This window comes from Emiliania huxleyi (genome assembly GCF_000372725.1).
Source record: "Emiliania huxleyi CCMP1516 unplaced genomic scaffold EMIHUscaffold_24, whole genome shotgun sequence".
Lineage (NCBI taxonomy): Eukaryota > Haptophyta > Isochrysidales > Noelaerhabdaceae > Emiliania > Emiliania huxleyi.
Genome location: NW_005200250.1, coordinates 953,467 through 976,904, shown reverse-complemented (window position 1 = coordinate 976,904; position 23,438 = coordinate 953,467). Strand labels below are relative to the sequence as shown.

Sequence of the window (23,438 nt, the reverse complement as noted above, 5' to 3'; positions counted from 1 at the left end):
GCCAGTGTAGTCGAGAGCCTTACCTCCCGACCTCCCCTCCTATGCAGGCTCCGACGCAAGTACTTTGGCGGTGGTGGAGAAGGGCCGGCCCGTACTCCGGAGCAGCCGCCGCCGTCGACGACGGTGCACCCCCTCTTCTCGTCCAACGTGGTCTGAGAGGAGTGAAACCTGTGCATCACGTCGTTTTTCTTTTCGTGTACCCGCGTTAGTGCCAGCGCGCCAGTCCCGTGTACCTGTGTTAGTGCCAGCGCGCGCCTCTGTGCGAGGGAGCTCCAAATACACGCCCGCGGTGTGTTTCATGTCGGACGGCCGCCGCCTCTTCCCGCTCCCTGCTCCTCACCCGCTGCTGCATGCCGCGGAGGGCGGCGATGGCGCGCGAGTGGCTGCGCTGCTGGCGGAGGGCGCGGACCCCGAGGAGCGCTCTGCGGACGGGTGGAGTGCCCTGATCCTCGCGTCCAAGGAGGGGCACGTCGCGCTCGTCTCTTCGCTCCTGGGCGCGGGCGCCTCGGCCAACCCTCCGGACTCCGGGTCGCATTCGGCGCTGCGAGGCGCCGCCATCTTTGGCCACGCCGTGGTGTGCGAGGCGCTGCTCGACGCGGGAGCGAGGCCCAACCTCACCAGCGCTGGCGGCCGGACGCCGCTTATGGGCGCGGCCATGCACGGGCATGCAGCCGTCGTCGAGCTCCTCTGCCGGCGCGGCGCAGATCCGGCGCTGCGTAACGACTTTGGCGAGACGGCCGGGGAGCTCGCCGCGGCGCGCGGCCACACCGCCTGCGTCGCGGCGCTGGGCGAGGCTGTGCGCCGGCCGACACCCGTCGCGAGCGAGGGCGCAGTCGGCGGCGCCAGCGATGAAGCAGTCGGCACTAGCAAAGACGCGGTCGGCGGCGCCAGCGACGACGAGGACACAGCAGTGCTCTCGGCCGACTCGCTCGACCTCGTCCTCTCCTTCCTAACGCCTTCGGACCTGTGGTCGTGCGCAGGCGTGAGCCGCGCCTGGCGCGCCGCGGCCTCTGCGCCGCACCGGTGGGGGGCGGCGGCGTCGGGGCGCTTCGGCGCGTGGGCCGACGCGGGCCCGCTCGCTGACTGGCTGAGGCAGCACCGGCACAGCCCGCGTGCGGTGCTGCTCGCGTCTCTGCGCGCCGTGTCTGTGGGCAGCAACGCCGGCCCGCAGAGCTGGGGCGTGCCGACGCCGCCGCCCGAGCCGTCCTTTGGCCAGCTCGGACAGGGCATCGCCGACGGCGAGTGCTGCTGGCCCGACGACCGCATCCCGCGCCCGGTGGCCGGTCCCGCGTGCGCGCTCAGCTCCGTCTCGTGCGGCGGCCACCACGTCTGGGCGCTGACGCCCGCCGGAGAGGCGTGGGCGTGGGGCGCGAACGCGTTTGGCATGCTCGGGCTGGGAGACCGGCGCTCGCGCACTGTGCCGGAGAGGGTGGCGCTGCCCGCTCCTGCCGCGGCGGCGGAGTGCGGCTACGCCTTCACGCTCGTCCGGCTGGTCGGCGGCTCCGTGCTCAGCTGCGGCTTCAATCGGAACGGACGCTGCGGCGTGCCTGCCGGCGACGAGCGGGCCACCCGGTCGGAAGACGGCGACTCGCTGCTGCTCCGCCCCACGCCGTGCGCGGCGGCGGCCGAGGCGTGCGCGGCGGGCGCGCGCAGGCTGGTCGGCATGGCTTGCGGTTCGGGGCACGCGGGCTTCGTTATGGACGACGGGTGCGTTCGCCTCTTCGGGAGGAACGACCGAGGGCAGTGCGGCCCGGTGGGCGGGGCGGGCGGGTGGGGTGGGGGCGGGTCGGAGGAGTTTGAGGTTCGGGTCGGCGAGGAGGAGGGCGCGTGGAGGCCGAAGCCGGTGCCGGGGGTGCCGCCCTGCGCTGTCAGGCTCGCGTGCGGCCCGTACCACACCCTCGCCCTCCTCTCCGCCGGAAAGGGAGGCGGCCGCGTCTGGCAATGGGGCGACGTGTCCGACACTCCCCAGGCGCCGCCCCACCCCGTTCAAGGGCTCGAGCGGATTGTGCAGGCTCGGCTGCGCCCTCGCTACGGCTCCGACCTCGCCTCTTGCTCCCGCCCTCGCCTCTTGCTCCCGCCCTCGCGCTCCCCGCCCTCGCCTCTTGCTCGTACCCCTCGCCTCTCCCGCTCTTGCGCTTCCCGGCACCCGCCCCCTGCACCTCACCACCGCTCCTCGCCGGCCTCGTGCAGGTGGCCGCGACAAACGACGCAAACGCGGCCATCGACGCCGACGGGTGCGTGCTCCTCTGGGGCGGATCGCTCGCCAACCTGCTGCTCGAGGCGCCGCCGCATGTCCTTGGGGGCGTGCGGCGCGACCCGGCGCCTCTGCAGCCGCTGAGAGGGAGGGCGGTGCGCTCGATCTCGCTCGGCGGCTCCATCGCGACCGCCGTCACGGCCGACGGAGAGGTGTGGCTCTGGACGCTGTCTTCTCTGGCGTCGGTGGCCGGCACTGTGCGGCGCCGTTTCATTGAGTGGTCGCGCCTCGAGCTCCCGGGAGACGCGGCGGCGGGCGCGGGCGGCGAGGAGGGCGGCGAGGCGGACGAGCCGGACGAGGGTCCCGTCCTTCGGCCCGGCCGGCGCGTGACGCTCTGCGGGCTGCAGGTCCGCGCCGACCTCAACGGCGCCGTCGGGAGGCTGCAAGCCTTCGACTCGCCGAGCGGCCGGTGGGCGGTGGCGCTCGACGGCGCGGCCAGCGTGCGCATCAAGCCGATCAACCTGACGCCGGTGACGCCAGCGGCGGAAAGCGGCGAGGCGTCTTCCTCTCCACAGCGCTGCGCCGTCGGCCTCGCCTCGGCGTGCGGCTCGGAGCACGCGCTGGTCCTGTGCGCATCTCTGCCTTCGGCACGATGACGCTAGTGTGACGCCCAGCGAGGGGCGTGCCTCTTCATGACCGAATGCGCGGGTGCGCATTCACACTTTCCAACTCCGAGATATTACGTCACGTAAAAGCAACTCGATTGCTTTTACGTGATTACGCGGCGCGCGGCTATACGCGCCGAGAGCGCGGATATATTTGCTATTTGGGAGCTATTGCGATTGCATCGCTATTTCGGGCGTATCGGCGCGCCGACGGTCGCCGAAGTGTTGTAGTCCATTCCTGATCAACTTTTGTCAGTCACCAAGGCCGCGCGCGCCGCGCGGCTCCTCCTTACCGCCCACGCACCCGACGGTGCGTGGAGCACTAGACGCCCCATTCCGTGCTTCGCGCCGGCCCACCGTGCAGCCCACCGCGGCGCCGGCCGCGACTGTCACGTCGGCGAGGAAAGCGCAGGGGCGAGGGTGTCGACCGACAGGCGGCGCACCAGGAGCCGCTCGCTGGCGAGTGGTTGACGCGGGAGGACACGAACCGACGGGTCGAACCCCTCCGCTAGACGAGGCGGCGGTCGAGACCAAGTTGCGTCTCTTCGAAGAGACCGTCGCCCGACTGTCGTACCAGAGCTGCGGCTCGCTCTTCCTGCTCGCGGAGGAGGCTCCAGAGCGCCGGACAGCGGGATGCACGCTGGAGGAATCGCGCTCGCGGCGCGACTCGGGCTGCTGCGGCCCGCTCTCTCTCAAGCCGCCGCCGGCAACGACGCCGTGGTCGTGCATTGCGCAGGTGGCCAAGGCCTGGCGCGCCGTGCGACGTTCCGCGTCCGTGTCGGTGGCAGCCAACAGGACGTACCCTGAAAAGAGCGGCTGCCGCAGCGTGACCTTCTCCGAATGGGAGGCGAGCATCGGTGACGAGGACGACTTCTCCCTTCTGGACACGAGCCCCGAAGGGGGGCAGGAGGGGCAGGGCAGCCTGAGCCCTCCGCAGGCGAACACCGTCGTCGTCCCGCTCAGCCAGGTGTCGGTGGCGTGCTTGCAAGCGCAGACGGTCGAGAGCGCGGGCGAGCCCTGCTGACCGTGGGCGTTCCGGCGGGAACTACGTGTTAGATCAAACTACGTGTTAGATCCATTTGACTTTTTGGACTAGTTGCAAAAAGTCTCGCCTGGAAAACCTACCAAAAACTGCGAAAAACGCTGTCACGCTCGGCACTATCTACTCAAAAAAAGTGACGTAGAGCACCCACTTTTTAAGCGTTCCGTGCACACACAAGGTCCGTCCGCGTGCACCGCCAGCTTCCCAGGGCCAGTCGCCATCGCGCAAAAAACGAAGGAGGAGATGCATCCTAGCTGTCGCCACCGAAGGCGATTCGACGTCGCTGAGATCGGAGATCAAGCTCTGACAGGTCACAAGTCGCTCCTTTGACGCCGACGTGACTCGCCCGTGCAGAGCGCATCAGGACACGGTCTCGACGCGCTCGGTACGACGCCTGCGACCCGTCTCGGGTCAGGTGGCACGACGCTCATCGCGCCTACCAGCGCTGCCGTGCAGGTTGCCACGACGAGGTCGAGCACGCTTCTATACGCTCGCCGAGCCTTCCTTTCCATCCCATTAGGCAGCCTGGGAACGGTGGCGGTCAGAGGCAAAGCCTGCGAGGGGTGGTGGAACCACATGTCACGGCTACTGCCGGCTCGACCCCACGATAGCCTCCGAAGGCTGACTTTGAGGCACAATCATCGGACGACGTCGGCGAGTTGAGTCGCGCTCGCGGTAGCCAGATGACCTCTCATACTAGTATCATCGGCCATGGCCGCAGGGAGCGCGGGCGAGGGCGCTGGGAGCAACACGGACAAAAAAACATCAAAATTATCTTGTATCTAGATCCATCAGCATTTATTTGCTCCGAGGTATAGGTAATAGGATAGACTGTACAGAAATCTATAGGCAGTCTACACAAAGTGGCGAAGGGTGGCTATAATAATATAAAAGAGGCGGGAGAGTGTGCATGCTGGGCGGGCAACTACGCGGCGATTGTCTCACGCCTCGGACCTCAAGTTGTCGAGCACGCCTCCCAGAGAGAGCCCGGTGGCGAGGGCGAGCAGGACCGGGAAGATGAGGACCGCCGAGACCAGGTCGCCCCAGACGGCGATCCCCGCGACGCAGCGCATCCGGAGGCGCTCTAGCTTGCGCTTCAGCACGTACAGTGTCACACGGCTCGGATTCTCCTCGTCCGCCTCCGCCCTCTCGATGGCCGCCCTGGTGCGGCGGACGAGGGAGGGCTCCGCGCCCGCCTCGACGTCGCCCTCCGCCGCCGCCGCCGATGAGGAGGAGGAGGAGGAGGAGGAGGAGGAGGAGGAGGCTCGGCGCAGCTGCCTCCTGCGGGCGGCTCGCTGCAGGCGGACCGCGCAAAGTATGGCGTCGGCGTCGTTGACGTACTGCTTGAGGCGGCGCTGCGTGTCTAGCAGCGCGTTGTACTCGATGGAGCAGTTGCAGACGACGACTGACTCGACGGCCATCAGCCCGAGCACGATCGTGTTCATGCTGTTTAAAGGGGGGGGGGGGGTTGGGCGGGGAGGGAGGGGGGGACAGGGAGAGGACAGGAGGGAAAATGTGGAGGGAGGGGAGTCACAGAAGCGAGGCGGGGGCCGGGTCGCAACGGGGCGGAGCGCTGGAGCACACATGGTGAACCACTGCAGCCTGCTGAGGTCCCCCATCTCGGGCAGGTTCTCGACGAGCAGGATCTGGAACACGTTGATCGCGAGCACCATCGTGAAGGCGAGGCCGAGCCGGGCGTCGATGGCGCACGGGTCCACCGCAAACGTGCACCTGCGAGGGGAGGGCACGGGGAGGGCGTCGGGAGGAGAGGGCGCGGAGTCGCCGCCAGCGGCGGCCGCGTGGGCTCCGCGCGCACATGCCGAGCAGGACGAGGACAAACTGCATGATCATGAAGTTCCACATGTGGTAGTTCATCCGCCGGTCGATGGTGATGGAGAGGCGGAGGGCGCATGTGGATCTCGTCGGGTCGCTGTCTTGCTGATCAAAGTCGAACCCCTGCGCCTCGAGGAGGGTGCGGTACTGGAAGGAGGGGTTGTTCGCAGTCGCCCAGTCGGAGGTAGTCATCGCCGCCACGCTCCCGAGCGTTGTCGGCATTACGACCACCTCCGCCGTGAAGTCGACAATGTCCCAGATCGGATTGCCCACCCCAACCGACTTGCGGACCTGGAGGTCGTCGCCCCTCCACACCTTCGACCGATCCGGGGGGTGTCGATCGCATGTAGTCCTCGCGGCTGTCTTGTGGTGTGTGCGTGCTAGCCCCGCGGCGTGGAGTGTGCTGCAGTCCCTCGCCCGAGTGTGCTGCGCGTGCGTGCCCGATGCACAACATCTTTCACACACCGCGCCTTGACTGGGTCGCCCGTCCGCCCCCAGCTCGACCCGAGCTGCGAGGCGGGCAAGTCGACGAGGACCGTGTCGCGAGGGCCGCCGACCTGGAAGCACGCCTCGGAGGCGAGCACGTCCGGCATCGCCTGTTGCATTGGCCGTCAGTAAGTGGCCATTACCTGATGACTGATTGAGACGAGCTCCGCCGCGGCACCATCACAAAGTCGAGCGTGTGCGAGTCATACGGAAGCTCACGCTCGTCGATGACGGCCATGAACTTGGCCCGCTGGCGGTATGAGAGGAGAGCCAAGGAGCGCGGCGGCGCCACGCGTTCTGTGGACTCGGAGTCCCAGTCCGCACCGACGACGGTCGTGAGACCGCTGTCCTCCACGAGCGTTACCTAAAGGGGGCGAGGAGTGGCCAGCGCGAGAGAGGGGGGCGGGGGGCGGGGGGGGGCGGGAGTCAATCGTGAGACGGTTCAACCTTGGTGCGATTCGAGGTAGGGGGTAGAGGGGAGAGCGGCGTGCAGCCTCACACCTCTCCATCCAGCGCGTTCGGAAGCTGCAGCTCCGGCCGCCAGTAGATGTCGCACGTGTCCACCTTGCGGCCCGGGTCTTTGGCCTCCGTCGACTTGACGGTCCCGTTGCACTCGCTGAAGATGCGCTGGTCCTCCCAGGAGAGCGTGACGAGGTACTCAACCTCAAAGTACTCTGGAGAGCGCACGTCAATCAGGCGCTGCAGCACGATCTGCGGCGTTATAATCGTTGGACCGAGAATATCGTCCAAACCGGGCCACGCGTATTCGCCCGGCTCGCCGTATTTATCGACCGTGCCTTGCGCTCCCTCGTACGCCCCGTACGCCTCACCCTTGGTAAAGCCGAGGTCCTCATAGTCCTTTGGGAGCATGGACACCCACTGCCAGCCCGCTATGTCCGCCGCGTAGAAGCCCTGCCAAGCGTCAATGGGCAACTTGTAGCTGGTGCCAATGAGAAAGATGCCGGCGGCAGTGTCCAGCGCGTCGAGATCGAAGAAGGGTGTCGTGGGCGAACACAATATCCGCCGCATTCCCTGCGACGAGATGAACGCGCCCGTCGATTGGCACTGCTGCGCGAGAGCTGACAGCCACTCGAACATGAAAAGCGAGCCGCTGCAGTTCTCGATGCTGCCGGAGCTGATGCTGGCCACGAAGTCGTCGAGAACCGCGGGCTCGCACTCGGGTGCACCGTTGATGGCAGAGGAGGGGTCGTCACACTCGGCGAAGGTGGCGTTTAGGCATGCGCCCGGGAGGACGGCGGCAGAGATGCTACCAGCTAGCGCGGCATCGGCGCCGGCGGCCGCGGCCCCGTTCCAGCCGCTGACGTTGAAATTTTCGCCGCCGACGCAGTCGCAGGCTCCTGCCGACAGGCCGCTTGCGAGCGGGAGGAGCAGCAGGTAAACGACGAGCATCCTTGATCTCCACAAAAGTCGGCGCGCGAAAAAAGAATTGCAGAATTAACAGAACGACTTGAGAGGTCTGTTTTCTTTCTTTAGAGAACGACGAGAAGGGGGCGACCGCGAGGTGGCACGAAGGTTGAAGCGAGAATCGGAGAGAGACTGCGAAGAGAGATAGGAAGAGGCGGACGCCCAAGGGTGGGCGACGGCTAGCACCACACTCCTCTCCTTAAAATCCCTGTGTGGTGGCGGCGTGCCGTCCTCCCATCCCTCCCTTGGGTTGTCTGTTTTCTTTCTTTCTTTGCAACTCCCTCTCGCAGAGCAAGGGATGGGGGGGATCGGCAGGCGGCGGCGGCGTCGCAGGACGAGGCAGAGGAGAGCGACGCGACAGAGGAGGAAGCGACAGTGGAGGGAGAACGATTGGAGTGGGACGACCGCGAGGTGGCATGAAGGTTGCAGCGAGAATCGGCGAGGGACTGCGAAGGGAGATAGAAAGAGGCAGACGCCCAAGGGTTAGGGTGGGCGACGGCTAGCACCACACTCCTCTCCTTAAAATCCCTGTGGTGGCGGCGTGCCGTCCTCCCACCCCTCCCTTGGGTTGTCTGTTTTTCTTTCTTTCTTTCTTTTTTCCCTCTCGCGACACTAGGCACGGGACTGGCAGAAAGCGCGGGCGAACTTCCGGCGGGCGTGGATGAGCTAGCAGGACGCAGGCGCCAGCGACGAGCAGAGCCGAGGCCGCGGTGGTGAGCCTGTCCGCCGGCCAAGGCGCGTCGCTGAAGGCGGAGAGGAGGGCCGTACCGCTCACCCAGATGGTCGGGGCGGCGGGTAGGGAGGCGGGTAGGGCGGCGGGGACGGAGGCGGCGGAGGCGGAGGTGGCAACGGTGAAGGAGGGGGTGGTGGCTGAGACGGAGAGGGCGGTGGCAGCTCGGGAGGCGAGGACGGCGGTTCTGTTGGTTGTGACGGGCAGAAGTAGCCGGAGGGCGGCGTCGGCGGTGTAGGCCCGGAGAGCAGCAGGCTGCAACGGAGGCTGCGACGGCGAATGACATAAAATGCCATGGTTTACGACACAGCATCGCCCGACCACGGTTGGGGTCGGTCCACAGCGAGAGCCGAGAGCAGCATGCTGCTCTCGTTGTCGGGCGGTGTTGGCACCGAGGTTAGCATAATAATGTGTGGATGACACAGCTGTGGTCGCCCCTACCAATACGCAGCTCAGTCCCCCCTCCCCGGCCCTCTCCGCGCCGCGATGCGCCTCTCTCACGTCCAGGAAGCTTGATCGACGCCGACGTGATTATATTTTCTTCTTGATAACTTAGTGCGCGTAGTAGCAGTTAGCTGTGCCGAGCCCGCCTCCGTCCCGGCCGGCGAAGGGCACTATGAGTGACCCGCCGGACCACTCCCCTCTCGGCCGGCCGGTGCGGAGGCACTCACTTCCGCACACTAACTTAGTGTGAACAAAGATGGAGGAGGTCTGTGAATGCGTCTCTACTGTCAAAGTGCACGATGGTGCCCGCCTCGACGCTCGACGCCCACCCCTACGCCTTGCCCCAAGACGTTGACGTGGGCGGCTGGCAGGTCGTCGTCACCGACGGGCACGCGGTGCTGCCCGAAGCATGACGCACCTGCCGGACAAGGCGTTCTTGGAGCACTTGGAGTGCAGTCGGAACCTCACATCCAGGGCCGGGGAGCTGAGAAGCGCACCCAGCGGGCCGGATGATTGGCATCGGGTTGCGGGCAAGAGAGCCCTAGCCCCGGGGGTGCGCGGTCGCAGGGCCATAACACGTCTCCGAGGGATGGTTCCGTGTACCGGGGTACCCCTTAACTGCAGAACGCACCCTCTTCCTCGACCGTGGGGGGGTGCGCGGTCGCAGGGCCATAACACGGGTCTCCGAGGGTTGGTTCTGCGCTCCGGGTTTCCCCCAGCGGCGGAATTTTCCCCTCGCGCTGTGGGTCCCCCTAGCTGCGGAACGCCCCCTCTACTCGGAGCTAAAGAATACTCTCCGAGGGTTAGCCCCGCGTACCAGGTTTCCCCTTAACTGCAAGGACGCCCCCTCTAACTCGGAGCTAGTGATACGGGAATAAGTGTAGTTCTTGCCCAAGAATGCGTGTGGTTTTTGCCCATGCAGTGCATTTTTGCATTCGCTTGCATCTCCTGCATTACAACTGCATTGCAACATTCGATGCATTTTGCGCGTGATTGCATTTCGTTGCATATGCATTCGATGCATTTTGCGCGTGATTGCATTTCGTTGCATATGCATTCGATGCATTTTGCGCGTGATTGCATTTCGTTGCATTCTGCATTCGATGCATTTTGTGCGTGATTGCATAACAGTGCATCATTCGATGCATTCGGGGCATGACTGCATATCTTTTGCGATTTGCAATTTCTCAAAGGTTTGGTTCAGCCGACATCCGGGAAGCGCGCAGCTCACCGGCGCAACACCGGCCGACTAAGACGAAGAAGGCTCTAACCAAGCAGCCAACTGGGGACGTGGTCTCTAAGGAGGAGGAGGACCGCCCTGGTGACGGGTGGGATTCCGCGCCTGACGACTGGGAGCCGGATGCGCTTGCGTCAGGCAACAACAAACTCCCCCCTTACTGATCACTGCATTCAATTGCATTTATATGCACATTCCCGCATACGTTGCATTGTAATGCATAGTAATTGCATTTTAAGTGCATAGTGATGCATGTTGCTGAGTAGGCAAGGCCAAGGACAATGGGAGGTCCTTGAGCAGTTCACCCCTTCGGCCATCTGGCTCCGGTTCCTGCCTCCTCTAATGTAGAATTTTGCATGCATCAAGATGATACACCATTTTGTTGGCTAGGCGGGCGCAAGAGGTCTGTTAGCGCCCCCCCCCGGCGCCCCCCGCGACCGGCACCCACCGCGAGAGCTGGAGAACACAACCCCACCAAAGCACAGCCCTGATCAGAATGGGCAAGGGCTACCACTTGGTGACCCAGGTAGCCTCTGGCTCGCCACTTCACTCGGATCCTCTGCAGCGGTCTCGCGCTCTCGCCACGACAGCACGCCGACGGCAAGCTTTGAGGTCCATCTGGTCGACCTGCTGTGGCCACAGCCGCCCCTCACATGCAGCTCGCACCATGGCTCGACACCGGGCCCGCTCAGGTTGGTCGTGGCGAAGTGTGTGAAGGATGCGCGGCCGAGCCGCTGGCTGGCGCCGCTTGAACGTATGAGATGGCCGTGCTCGGTGGTGACGGCGGCGCGAGACGAGATGGGATTTAGGGGACATGTGTCCCCGCCCTGCACGATCTTGGTGTGAGGGATCTTCAATCCCTCCCCTCACCCCTGGTCACTACCCAACACTAGAAGAGCGGCGAGTTGGGGCTGCGGCTACGGCTGCGGCTACGAGAGGGGCTGCGGTCGCGGGGGAGCCGCTGCGCAGCGTGGACGCGCCTACACCGCTCTTGCTCCGCTCGCCACCTCTCGCAAAGGTCCAAAGTCATAGAGCCACCACCTTCTCCCGTTCTCCGGCAAGTCCTTCTGCCGTATCTTGCCGCTATTCCACGGCTGGAAGAGCTCGTCGCCATAGCCGCATTGCATCACGGCCTCCTGAAGTGCATGTGCATGTGGTGGCGTAATACTTTTCACTCTTGTTCACACTCGCGCACTTGAAGTATGGTGTATGAAGACTTGTGCGCACATCCACATACTAAATGATAGTATCATACCTCAGAGATCAGACGTCTTAAAAAACACTTTCAGGTTTCAGCACTCTTTCGAGGGCGGCGACCTCAACCGACTATGGCGGACCCGTCGCCAGACGACGCAGGGCACAGACGACGGGGAGAGTTGGAGCAGACGCGCAGGGCGAGACGAGGGAAGGTGAGCAGGACTCTTTGCGGAGATCAGCAGGAGGATGTTACGAAGAGATTAGGAGCAGCAGGGAGCCAGGGACCCGAGGCGCGAGGGACCATGTGGAAGACGGAGCTAGACACCTAGTGCTAGTCGCGCCTAGTGTCCCCAATCGTGAGACTGAGAGGACGACCCCCCGCGGCTATTCGCCGTACGCCGACCACACCCACAACAAGAACCCTGCACAAAGACCGCACGGGTGGGGACCTGTTCCTTTTTGCCCATCTCACAGTAGAGGTGTCCGTTTTATTTATTTATTACAAATCGTTGACCTTTGTGTAACACAAACACCAAATCCCATTCCAGGCGTCCGTCGGTTCGTCACTGGCGCCGAGAGGGCTCCGTCAGCTCGGCCCCTCGTCCACCTCGCCAGGGCGGTCGCTGCAAGCGCCGCCGTCGCCTGACCGTAGCCTTTTTGGCCCTCCCGGCGCTGCTGCTGCGGCGGCGGCGGTCGGCGCAGCATCGTCACGGCTCAGCCGCTTGCCTCCGCTGGCCACGCGCTCCGGCACGGGGGCTTGTCCAGCGGGCTCGGGCCGCGTGAGCGCGTTTATAAAGGAGGACGCCGTAGCGGCGGTCAGCCCAACGTCGGGTGAGCCGGAGAGGAGAGGCGCGGCGCGTGCGATTCGCTCGAGGCGGAGCTCCGAGCGTTCGGCGGCGGAGAGGCGCTCGAGCACGAAGTCTGCGACGTCCTCGCGCCTCGGCGGCCTCCCGATCCCCAGCCTGAGCCTCCAGAAGCCGTCGCCGCCCAGAGCGGCGGCGCACGACTTGACCCCGTTGTGACCTATCAGCAAGGTCAGCAGTGAGGTCGGGGCTCGCGGTCCCGAGGAGGTGGTGCATGCGTGCGCCTCCGGCGGAGCCGCCCAACTTGAGCTTCACTTTGCCGGGAGCGAGATCAAGATCGTCGTGCAGCACGAGCACCGACGCAGCGGGCAGGCGCAGATCGCGTGCCAATGCGCTGACTGCGCCGCCGCAGACATTCATGTACGAGCGGGGCACCACCGCCGCCACCCGCACCGAACCGAGCGTGCCGACGGCGACGTCAGCTGTGGCGTGCTTTTCGAACGGCGCAATGCCGGCCGCCACGCAGATTTCTTCCAGCGCAAGTCGGCCGACGTTGTGCCGCGTGCTCTCGTACTGCCGGCCGGGATTACCCAGGCCGACGAGGAGTAGACGTGGCGGGTCGTCGCTGCAGCCTGCTGCCCGGAAGAGCGGCGAAGGCGGCATGATCCGGAAGAGCGAGCGCGAGAACACGTCGATCAGGCGCCGGAGGAGCTCGCGGAACATCGCCAGTTCGCGTTCATGAGAGGTTGAGGTGCGAGAAGAAAACAATCAATCCAAGTGCTCCAATTCTAAAGAAACGAGCCGCGGTTTTCTCGTCTCGCTCTCAAGGCACGAACCCGCTCCCGCGCCGATCGAAGCGCGGTTGCCACGGCGTCCTCGCCGGCGGCGAAGGAGGTGGCGTACGCGAGGCGAGGGAGGAGCTCGGCGATTGCGTGCTGGCGCTCGCGCATCTCGGCGTCTGGCATGGAGCGGACCTTCTCGGCAGCGTCGCGGTAGTCGTCGGCCTCGACGAGTGCGGGCGTCCCCGGGGGCAGGAACCACGGGTAGATCCGTGTAAGGGAGGCGCCAGGCATCATCCCCGCGCCCATCGCAGGGAAAGTGACGGGGATGCAGCCGCTGAGCAGCGCGTCCCACACGCCGCGCCGGCACACGGCGTCACCCGGCGGTTGGAGGCAAAACACGGAGTCAAGGTAGAGCGCCGCGACCTTCTGAGGCTCGCACGCGTGCTTGCCATCACACGAGTGCAAGTGGCAGCTCTCGTCGTGCTGGCAGCCATGCATGATCCGCGAGCGGCCGTGGTCCCTGCCTATCGTGCCGTGGCGGCCGGACACTAGCATCAGCCGTCTATGCCGCTGCCTGCCAAGGACAAAGCGCGACCACGCCGCCATGTCCTCAGGGCCCGAGGCGTGCACAAAGCTAGGGTACGGGACGCCAAACGATTGCGGCACACGCGGGTCTGCACAGATCGATAGCATCGTCACGTTGCTCCAAAATCCGTCGCCAGGCCGGAATCCAAAGCCCGTGGCGAAGCTCCTCCTCCGCAGGAAGACGACGTCGTGGGAGAGAACGAGCACGTGGTCGCACCCGCCGCACCGGCGCCAAGCCGCTGTTTGGGCGAGGTGTGACCGGATGCGGGCGTCGTAGCTGCCATCGACAGTCGCCGCGCCCAAACTCCGGAGCGCTTTCAGCTCGCCCACGAGGTACGGGACGAGAACCAGATCGGCGCGCTCCGGTGCGACGCTGCACGCAGCCAGCCGCTCCTTGAAGTGCGCGGCCAGCAGGTATTCGTTCGTCTCGCGCGTGAGCGAGGCGACGGGCGAGTTGGCCGAGGCAGCGAGATTCAAAGGCTTTCCTAGGCACGCACTCTCGCCCGCCCTGCACAAATTGAGGCTGTTCCACCCGTTGCCGCTTGGCGTGCAGCATGCCCCGCGGATGCAGCTCGAGCTCGAGCCGTGAGCGCACGAGCGGTTTGCGAGTGGCACGGGCAGGTCTGGGACGACGTGCACCGCAACGTCGCCACAGGCCGCGGCGGTTCCCAGCGACACTTCCGCCTCTACTGCCGTCGACTCGGGTCTCAGCGGGAGGCTCGTGGCGCTGCCTCAGGCGTCAGTCGTCCTCGCTCGGCAGGTCGTCCCGCTTGAGGATCTCGAGCCTACTCATAGCTGCCACGCGTGAAGAGGCGCCGTTCACGGCAGGTCATCGCGCCAGAAGGAGTCTCGAGCCGGCTCAGCGTGGCGCACTCGCCGCCGCACAGCTCCATCACCTCGTGCCACAGCGGCTTGGGCAGGCCGAGGCACTGCTTCAGCGCAACCTGTACCTGACTTTATCGATCCGGCAGCAAACGGAGGCACTGCTTAAGCGCAACCGGCCGCGCGCACGCGACGGCCCGCCACACGCCCTCGTCGGTGGTCAGGCCTGTGTGGCGGCCGAGGAACCAGCGGAACGCGAGCGGCGAGGCGCGGCCTATAAACTAGCATGCACTGATCGCTTAACAAGCCGAGAAGACCTCACGGGACGCGAGCGGTCAGGCGCGGCCGGCGGCGACGGCCTCGATGGCCGCACGCTCTCCGCCTGTGAAGATGCGCGTCCCGGGCGACACTCACCTCGACTGCACCCTCGAGCGACCCGTCGCCGTGGACCTGGATTGGTAAGGAGTGCGGCGCTTGACAACTAGTAACGGCGCCTCTAGCGACCCGTCGCTACGCACTAGCAGCCCGTCCTCCTCCTGCCCCGACGGCCCTCCCAAGTACGCGCACAAATCGTCGCCGAATGCGGCGAGCAGCGGGCCGGCTAGCGCCTATGGGGAGATATGGGGAGATATGGGGAGATATGGGGAGATATGGGGAGATATGGCGAGCAGCGGGCCGACCAGCGCCTCCGCCTCTCCCGTCTGCCGCAGCAGCAGCTCCGCCAGCTGCCGGTTCCCGCGCGCCGCCAAGGGGCGGTTCAGAGCGACTCCGTCCGCACCCGCGGCCGAGGAGCGAAGCACAAGCACGACCTGCTGCCACTCCTATTCATCCACGCATTCACCATTATTCTCGCACTGATCGCAAACACCGGCACGACCTGCCGCCGCTCCTGCCCGGCCTCCTGGTACGCCTGCAGGAGCGCGCCACCCGCAGAGGCGGCATCAACGGTCGCCTGAAATCATTGGCAATGAGCAATGACCGATCGCCGACTGGAGAAGAATCGTCGGCAGGACCGGCTGCCACTCTGCAAGTTATTGAGTCGCGGTCCCCAGAATCAGTCATTTACACGCGCGCGCAGAAGGAGCGGCATTGGCGATCGCCTTGCCGCCCTTGGCCTTGGCCAGCAGAGCCTGGAGGGGAGCTCCTGAGGGTCAAAGGGAAGGCCCCGAGATCGTGCCGCCCTTGGCCTTGGGTCAGCAGCGCCGGAACTGCGCTCGGGAGGTGAGCTCCACATCCCGGGCAGAGATTGCACGAGATTGCACGAGATTGCATGTGAGATTGCACGAGATTGCACGAGCCTCTCTCCTCTACCGTAGCGACTCCTCCTCCCCTCTCTCCTCTACCATAGCGACTCCTCCTCGCCTCTCTCCTCTCCCTCTCTAGCGCCTGAAGCGTCTCCGCGACGAACCCCTCGCACAGCCGGTAGCAGTACGCGGTGTTGGCCAAGAAGCGCGCCTGTCAGAGACCCACCCACAACTCATCCTCTCGACACCTCAGCATCAAACGAACTGCTGGCCTCGCCTGTCAGTGACCCATCAAACATGAAGCACCAACTCGCCGATCATCGCATACACGCAATGCTCGCCAGGCCCCGCGCCTCCTCGCCGCCATCACCGCCGCTGCCGCCCTTGGCTGCCGCGTCGCCGCTGTCGCCCTCCTCCGGGACAGGCAGCTCCGCCTGTTTACGGCTTTGTTAGTTTGTTTTTTATTCGGCGCGCGCGGCTGTGCCGGCTCTGGGTCTGACATATCTTTTTTTGTATGCAAAGTCCACCGTCGGGTGTGCTGAAGTAGCACCAGAGTCACGGTCTTTGCGCGGCGGGGAGGTGCTCGCGCCTGTGCGCCTCGAGCACCTCGGCGACGAGCCGGCAAAGCCGCTTCCTCGACAGCCGATACCGGACGACGGCGGCGAACCTGGGGTCGTGGGCCGGCTCGCCCTCCATGCCGACGAGCGTCGCCTCGTCCTGCGCCTCGCTCGTCGCAAAGTCGCTCGACGTGTCCGCGAGCCAAGCGAGGAGCGCACTCGCCGCGGCGTGCTCGCTCGGCTCGCCGGCGGAGGGGCCGCGGCGGAGCGGCAGCGAGAGCAGCGCCGCCTCGAGCAGCGCCGGCGACGCCTCCGGTGGGCGCGCCGCCAGGGTGCGCTTGAGCGCGGCGCCCGAGAGCGGCGCCAATCCGGCGGGCAACGGCTCGAGCCGGTCGGAGCGGCTCTCGGCGGGCGCAAAGCCGAAGCCGGAGAAGAGGGCGGCGTGCGTGGCGGTGCCACCGTACGAGATGAGTGCCTGCAGGAGCAGCTCCGAGACGGCTCAGGGGGAGGCTCCGCCTCCGGGCGTGGCGGCGCCGCCGCTCCAGGCGATATCTCGCCTCCTCGCCCGCGTCGAGGCTGCGCGTCGCCACCAGCGCCACCGCCTCGAAGGCGCCCGGCGCGCCGCCCGCGCCCTGCACCTCGCAGTTCGGCGAAGCGGCGTGGTTGGCCATGTCAAGAAAGGGCACAAAGGCTGTCCGGCCGCCTCGCCCCTCGGCCCGCGCCGGAAGCCGGAACGGGCGGCTCGAACACATGGCCGTCGCCCAGGCGCGCTGGCCGTCGCTCGAGGCGGGCGCAGAGGCGAGCAGCCGCAGCAGACGGCGGCGCTGCCGGCGGCCCGCCTCCGCGAGAGGCGCGTGCTGCAGCTCCTCGAGCAGCGCGTCGGGAAGAGTCATCGGGTGAGCGCAGGCAGCGGCCGGCGGGAGCATCGCGCTCCACTCGCGCCAGAAGCGCGACAGCTCCGCGGCGTCTCCGCCGCCGTCGCCGCCGTCGCCGGCGAGCTGCGCCAGCAATTGAGCGGCGAGACGCACATCCCGCGCCGGACGCGCGGCCGCGTCGGACTGCTGCTCCCACACGCTCTCCAGCGAATCGTCGCCGGGCTCGTCCTCGTCGACCAGGCACAGCTGCCACGGGACCGCCAGCAGCGGTTCGCCCGCCGCCACAGCACGTGTGCAGAAGAGGCCGCGCTCGCCTCCACCTGGCGGCTCTGCGAGCACGACGGCCGAGTAGACGCCGTACGCGCTGGCGAGCCGCCCAAAGGTCGCGGGCTGGTCCGTGGCGAACGCCCAGAGGGCGAGCAGGTGCCCCATATTAACACCCGGGCCGCGAGACCTCGCGGCGGGAGTCGCGGCGGCAGCGTCAAACTCCGACAAAACGTGAACAAAATTTCATCCGACCGCAGAGAGAGCACCGGGACGCGGTCGGTCGATCATTCTGAGGTCCGACCAGGCGTATGCATTGCTCGCTCATCCAGGGCTATCACCTGGACCTATCAATGTATCAACAGGCGCCGGCGGCGCCGTGGTCAGGTGAGGCGTGAGGCGGAGCTGCGCTGCCACTCAACCCCATTGACCCTCATGACCTCCTGCGGTCTCTGAGATGGACACACCAGTGGGTGTGGGACCACAGAGTCAGGATACACTCGAAGGCTGGGTAAGCAGTAGAGCTAGAGGTCGATACTCGACGCGTCCCACTGCCACATGGTCTGTGTCGCTCTGTCGGCACGCTGTCGAGACCTCGCGGCGGGACCGACATATGCGTGGCGTGCCACTAGGTGGTGGTGCAGTGCTGTGCTCACTGAAGCTGCTCCGACCTGTTCACACTTTTTCGCGTACAGCACAGTATACGTTGTAGAGAAAACCAAAACCGCTGTTTCCCCCCCGGCGTGACGCGTGTGTGGGCGTGGGGCGCCAGAAGGCGCAGCGGCCGCAAAAGTGCGCACCGTGGGCCGCGGTGTGCGCGCACCTCTCGCCGCCGGTAAGGTGGGGCGGGGGGGGGGGGGGGGGCTAGAGCGTTTTGTGCGGCTCGTCGTCTATTGCGCGGAGCGCCGCACCGTGAGTTTGGCAATCGAAGCCTCGGCCGCCGCCTGCGATGCCCGGAGTTCCTTCGCCGATTTGCGCGCGCTGCTGCGCTCCGAGTGCTCTGTGTACCGGTCGTCGAGCCACTGCGCGAGCCTGAGAGCAGAAGGTAAAGAGCTGTGAAGCGCGACACACGCGGCAGAGCGTCATGGTGAAGAGATGAGCCACGAGCCCCATCCGCTTGAGCGCGCCGGGCGACTTTTGCGCGCGGTCCGCGCTGGTCGCAACCCAGCTGTTCGAACGCGCCCGCTCACTCGGCGTCTGGCCCGCCTATATCGCGCCGCAGATGGCCAGCGATGAAGACACACCACCGAGAGTGTCGCCCGCTGCTCGGCGTGTGCGGTCTGAGGGCCGCCTTGCTCTTTCGAGTCGGGTCCGCGCCGAGATCGACGAGCACCTGTGCGAGAGGGTGCAGGGTGGGCGGGTGGGGAGAGAGAGGGTGGGAGGGGGGAAGCAGCGTCCTCTGCTGCGGCCACTGCTTTGGGGGCAGCAACAGTGGGGGGGGGGCCCGTGGCATCTCCCCCCCCCGAGGGACCAGGCGCGGGGCGCCCGAAGGGATCCCCCCCCCCCCCCCCCCCTCCCCCCTCCCCCCAAGCCCGCGCCCGCCGCAGATCTCGGTCGTGGCTGCCACTAGGGCTGCAAGGCCTAGACGCCTAGTGTGCGCGGGTGTGTGGGAGGCACGCGCAACGCGCCTCCGCAACCTCGACCTCCCCCGCCGACGCCGCCTCGTGCAGGGCCGTCCTCCCGCGCCTGCCACACCGGAGATCAGCCGAGATCAGCCGAGATTGCGCCCGGCCAGCCTCTCGTGCGCGGGGGAGAGTGGTGGTGCGGGCACACGCCGGTCGACGGCGTCGACCTCTGCCCCCGCCGCGACGAGCTTCTCGACGGTCTCTCGCGGCGCCCCGTGATGCGCGGCGCAGTGCAGCACCGTCCAGCCGCTCTTCATCGCCGCGCTCGCGTCGGCGCCGTGCCGGAGCAGTCGCTCCACCACGTGGACGTGTCCGTTCCGCGCGGCGACGAGGAGCGGCGTCGCGCCGTCCTCCTTCTTGGCCTCGATGTCGCACTCCATGTCGACCAGCCGGTCGATCACCTCGATGAGGGCGCCGTGCTGCGCCGCGACGTGCAGCACCGCCTCACCACGCACGTTGACTGCGCGAGGGTCCGCCTTGTGCTTGTGGACCAGCCGCTCAGCGCACGCGAGGTGCGACGCGCGGGCCGCGACGAGGAAGGGGGTCTCGCCGCCGTCCCTCTTCTTGGCCTCGACGCCTACGGGGTGGCGGACGGGGGGGGCGGTCGCGCCGACGGCCACGCGCCACCTCCCCCGCCCGGTGGCAGAGGCGCACTCGCGCCCGCCGCCACCAGCGCATCGATGAGCGAGGCGGGCGAGTTCTTGTACGCCGCCCAGTGCAGCGCCGTCCAGCCGTTGGCGGTGGCTGCGCGCGGGCTGGCGCCGTGGTGCAGGAGCCGCTCGGCCGCCTCGCGGCACTTGACTGGGTGCGACGCGACCGCTTGCAGCAGGGGCGTGTAGCCGTCGACGTCGGTCATCTCCAACGCAGACCCGGCGGCGACGAGACGGTCGATCACGGCGGCCGAGGCTCCGTTAATGGCGGCGTAGGAGAGGGCGGTGTTGGCGCTCAGCTTTGACTGGATGTTTATCTTCTCCTTGGACCTACGAGGGATGCCGGCTCGAGGGCTTAGGCAGAGGCCGCCGGCTGTGGCCTCGGAGGTGTTGCGTTTGGGACGGGCGCGCTTTAGGTTCTTCTCGAGCTTCTGAAAGTAGACGTCCCACTCTTCGTCGGTGGTGGACACCTGGGCCGTCGACAGCAGGCCTGTTGAGGCGCTCACGCCCATGGAGCAGCTGCGATGCGCCTCCTTCTGAAACTGGCCGCCGGTCGATCTTCGTTCCGATGCGACGCTCTTCACATAAACGCACAACCTAAGGCCCGAAATCGACGCTCTTCACACAAAAACACAAGGCCCAACCCAAGACGCACAGGCTCAGACAGTCGAGAAAGGGATAGACCGCAACGACAGTCAGAAGTCAGCGCTGGGTCCCAGGGCGAATGCGATGACGGCCTCTAGTGTGACAAACAAAACAAACAATCTCTCTCCTAGTGTGAGCTCTACATGCACATGCAGCTAGTGAGCTCATCGCTGCTATATGCAGCGAGTTAGTGAGGAGCCGACCGACCGACCCAGCGACCCTCGCGTCCGGTGGATGGACAGCATCGACAGTCAGAAGTCACCCTCTTCTCACAAATCGCTCCTCCCGGAAACCCTGTCCATGGCAGCACAGTGAGGGTCAGACAACACGTGGTCCCCGGGAAGGCGAGCAAAAACCCTTTCGCGCGCTAGAGGCCGACTTCACAATGAAAAGAGCTCTTCACGCAAACACAACACAAAACACACAACCCCGGGCCCAAGCAAGACGCACACGCAAGAGGCTACGGGACCGGCCCCACGGCTTGTCTCTCAGTTTCTTGTTGGTTTTCGAAAATCTCACAAGCACAGACAGTCGAGAAGGGAGAGACAGCGACGACAGTCAGAAGTCATCACTCTTCACACACAGTGCTGCACACGCACGAAATGCTCTCGCTCTCGCTCCTCTCGCTCGCTCGCTCTCGCTCTCACTCTCGCTCTCGCTCTCGCTCGCTCTCGCTCTCGCTCTCGCTCTCGCTCTCGCTCTCGCTCTCGCTCTCACTCGCTCACTCACTCACTCACTCACTCACTCACTCACTCACTCTCTCTCTCTCTCTCTCTCTCTCTCTCTCTCTCTCTCTCTCTCTCTCTCTCGCTCTCTCGCTCTCTCGCTCTCTCTCTCCCTCTCTCTCTCTCTCTCTCTCTCTCTCTCTCTCTCTCTCTCTCTCTCTCTCTCTCTCTCTCTCTCTCGTGGTGTACCTGTGTTAGTGCCAGTGCGCGCCAGTCCCGTGCCCAGTGTTGTGCGAGGGAGTTTTGTTGTAAAACTCTCTCTCTCTCTCTCTCTCTCTCTCTCTCTCTCTCTCTCTCTCTCTCTCTCTCTCTCTCTCTCTCTCTCTCTCTCTCTCTCTCTCTCTCTCTCTCTCTTGCTCTCGCTCTCTCTCTCGCTCTCTCTCGCGCGCGCTCTCTATTTTCTCTCGCTGCGAGGGAGTTTTGTTGTAAAGTTCTCTCGCACGGTCGCTCAGTCACGCTAGCTCTCTCGCTCGCTCGCTCGCTCGCTCCCTCTCTGGAGATGTCTGCTGGCATTTTCGCTTTTCCTCTCTTCTGCAGAAAGAAAACAGAAACCAAAGGATCGCGTGCCTTGGAGCACTTGGAGCACTTGGAAGAAAGAAAGAAAACAGACAAGCCCAAACGAGGGATGGGGGAGGAGGACAGGGTCCACACCTGCACGAGCAGGATTTTGGAAGGACGATCAGGGGCACAGGTGGGGCTCTCCTGCTCCTGACAAGGGACACGACAGGCTCGCAGCGCGGTGCACGGTGGACTCCCAACTCCACTTGGCGGTCTCATCTCAGTCTAGCGACCTACCTGCCTCCAGCTTCTCAGTGGCAGTCTCTCGCTGCCACAGGCACACTGACAGGGGTGGCAGGGGCGGCGGCAGGAGTCTCCCACATACTATGCGGAGCACTTGGAAAAAGAAAGAAAGAAACGTCCAAAAAATCCCGCTTGGAGCACTTGGAGTGCAGTCAGTAACCTCACATCCAGGGCCGGTGAGCTGAGAAGCGCATCCAGCGGGCCGGATGATCGGGATCGGGCTACGGGCTAGAGAGCCCTGACCCCTATCTAGGGGGGGGGCGCGCATTCGCAGGGCAAGGGCCTTAAAGTAAACACGGGTCTCCGAGGGTTAGTTCTGCGCTCCGGGGTTCCCCCAGCGGCGGAATTTTTCCCTCGCGCTGTGGGTCCCCCTAGCTGCGGAACGCCCCCTCTACTCGGAGCTAAAGAATACTCTCCGAGGGTTAGCCCCGCGTACCAGGTTTCCCCTTAACTGCAAGGACGCCCCCTCTACTCGGAGCTAGTGGACACGACACTAACTACTGATACGAGAATACATACCGCCCCCACGCAACTACTCGAAGATAATACGAGAATACGCAGCTGCGAGACGCCTATAAAGAAACAGCGAGGTAAAGTTCGGCGGCTATGATAAACCGAAAGTTGTCGTAAAACGCGGGCGAAAGCAAAGCAGAGGGCGGGCGCTTTCTGCCGCAGCGATGCCCGCAGCCTGTCGAGCAGCTTCCGCGGCGCACATGCGCCGCGGGGTTGAACGACAGCCGCGCCTCTCGAGCCACCCGTGCCACGCGCGGCGACGCGCACCCTGCGCGCCAGTCGGCGCACTGGCAGTACTGCACCAGCCAGCACGGCGTGGAGCAATGCATCCAGGGCATTGTGTTGGGCGCCAGCCAGCATGCCTCAGCACAGAGCAAGAGCGCATGCTGCGCACCCTGGCGCAGCACCAGCTCGCCTCCAATCAGGCACTCTCACCACTGCACAGCCGCCCACGAGCGCCCGCAGCTGCACTGCTCAACGCTCAAGCTCAGGAGCCTCCCCTTGTTGTCGCAGCTTTGTGCAGTGCAGCGTGCGAGCAGCGCAGCGCCAGGCAGACCCGTGGCACGCCCGGGCGGCTGTGGGACGGAGGCCCGCCGAGCGAGTGCGAGCCGCATCGGCGGCCATGTCTCCCGCAGCCGTGAGCGAGCGGTGCAAAGAGGCAGCGTCGCGCATGCTTTTCCGTAACGGCCCGCTAAGTCTCCCGCGATGCGTTATTTTTTGAGCTTAGCCTTCGATGTTATGAAACAAACGCAAGGCGGACATGGCATATCGCTCTCGGGCCCACAGACATCCCGCACACCCGCCGCCCCCCGCGCGCGCCCCACCCTGGCCGCAAAAGTGTTATTTTTTCGTACCAGGTATCCTCGACCCGTGTGGGCGGCCGCGTCGTCGCGCTAGCCTCCCTGCGGCGATGGCCGACCTCGACGCGGCCGAGGACGCCGCCAAGGAGCTGCTGGGCATCATGGAGGCCTTTCCGCGCTTCAAGGAGAGGGCGGTCGACCCGCTCCACCCCGAGGGAGAGCGCGGCGCGCTCGTCTTCCGTGGCCCGCTCAAGCTGGTCCAGACGGTGAGCAAGCTCACGTGCGCCAGCAAAGCGAGCACGGTGGGCGACCGCTTCAAGGCGCTGCTCTCGCGCAGCAAGTGGGTGCGGCAGGAGGAGCTCGAGCAGGCGCTCGACGGCGCCGACGGCCTCGACGGCCTCGACGGCCGGCTGGCGGCGTACGACCCTGCGCGGGAGTACGTGGCGGTGGTGGTGGCCGAGCTCCAGCGCGGGCCAGCCTGCTGGCACCAGGTG

General features: G+C 65.6%; 6 protein-coding genes across 6 annotated transcripts; 1 reads left to right on the top strand and 5 right to left on the bottom strand.

The window, feature by feature from the left end:
• Positions 1–439: 439 nt before the first annotated feature.
• On the top strand, positions 440–706 carry EMIHUDRAFT_58318 (hypothetical protein; the record flags this gene model as incomplete). The annotated part of the gene is made up of 1 exon (XM_005778962.1): positions 440–706. A coding segment is annotated over one exon (267 nt), but the record flags the coding sequence as incomplete, so codon positions are not given.
• A 4,025-nt stretch (positions 707–4,731) lies between these two features.
• Positions 4,732–5,781, bottom strand: EMIHUDRAFT_421367 (hypothetical protein). Its single transcript, XM_005778961.1, has 3 exons — positions 5,718–5,781; positions 5,486–5,632; positions 4,732–5,347 (listed from the first exon to the last, which is right to left on the bottom strand). Exons 1-3 carry the CDS (start codon positions 5,774–5,776, stop codon positions 4,843–4,845), a joined length of 711 nt encoding a protein of 236 aa, XP_005779018.1. The 5' UTR covers positions 5,777–5,781; the 3' UTR covers positions 4,732–4,842.
• Positions 5,782–12,338: 6,557 nt separating this feature from the next.
• Positions 12,339–12,662, bottom strand: EMIHUDRAFT_57302 (peptidyl-tRNA hydrolase; the record flags this gene model as incomplete). Its single annotated transcript, XM_005778960.1, has 1 exon — positions 12,339–12,662. A coding segment is annotated over one exon (324 nt), but the record flags the coding sequence as incomplete, so codon positions are not given.
• Positions 12,663–12,844: 182 nt separating this feature from the next.
• On the bottom strand, positions 12,845–15,307 carry EMIHUDRAFT_205694 (hypothetical protein; the record flags this gene model as incomplete). Its single annotated transcript, XM_005778959.1, has 8 exons — positions 12,845–14,154; positions 14,247–14,352; positions 14,422–14,519; positions 14,671–14,695; positions 14,764–14,853; positions 14,926–15,066; positions 15,114–15,197; positions 15,269–15,307. 8 exons carry the CDS (start codon positions 15,305–15,307, stop codon positions 12,845–12,847), a joined length of 1,893 nt encoding a protein of 630 aa, XP_005779016.1.
• A 737-nt stretch (positions 15,308–16,044) lies between these two features.
• EMIHUDRAFT_205693 (hypothetical protein) lies at positions 16,045–17,353 on the bottom strand (the record flags this gene model as incomplete). Its single annotated transcript, XM_005778958.1, has 2 exons — positions 16,045–16,521; positions 16,685–17,353. 2 exons carry the CDS (start codon positions 17,351–17,353, stop codon positions 16,045–16,047), a joined length of 1,146 nt encoding a protein of 381 aa, XP_005779015.1.
• Positions 17,354–17,866: 513 nt separating this feature from the next.
• On the bottom strand, positions 17,867–19,137 carry EMIHUDRAFT_435111 (hypothetical protein; the record flags this gene model as incomplete). Its single annotated transcript, XM_005778957.1, has 5 exons — positions 18,961–19,137; positions 18,814–18,871; positions 18,430–18,518; positions 18,294–18,391; positions 17,867–18,217 (listed from the first exon to the last, which is right to left on the bottom strand). Coding segments are annotated over exons 1-5 (702 nt in total), but the record flags the coding sequence as incomplete, so codon positions are not given.
• Between the last annotated feature and the right edge of the window lie 4,301 nt (positions 19,138–23,438).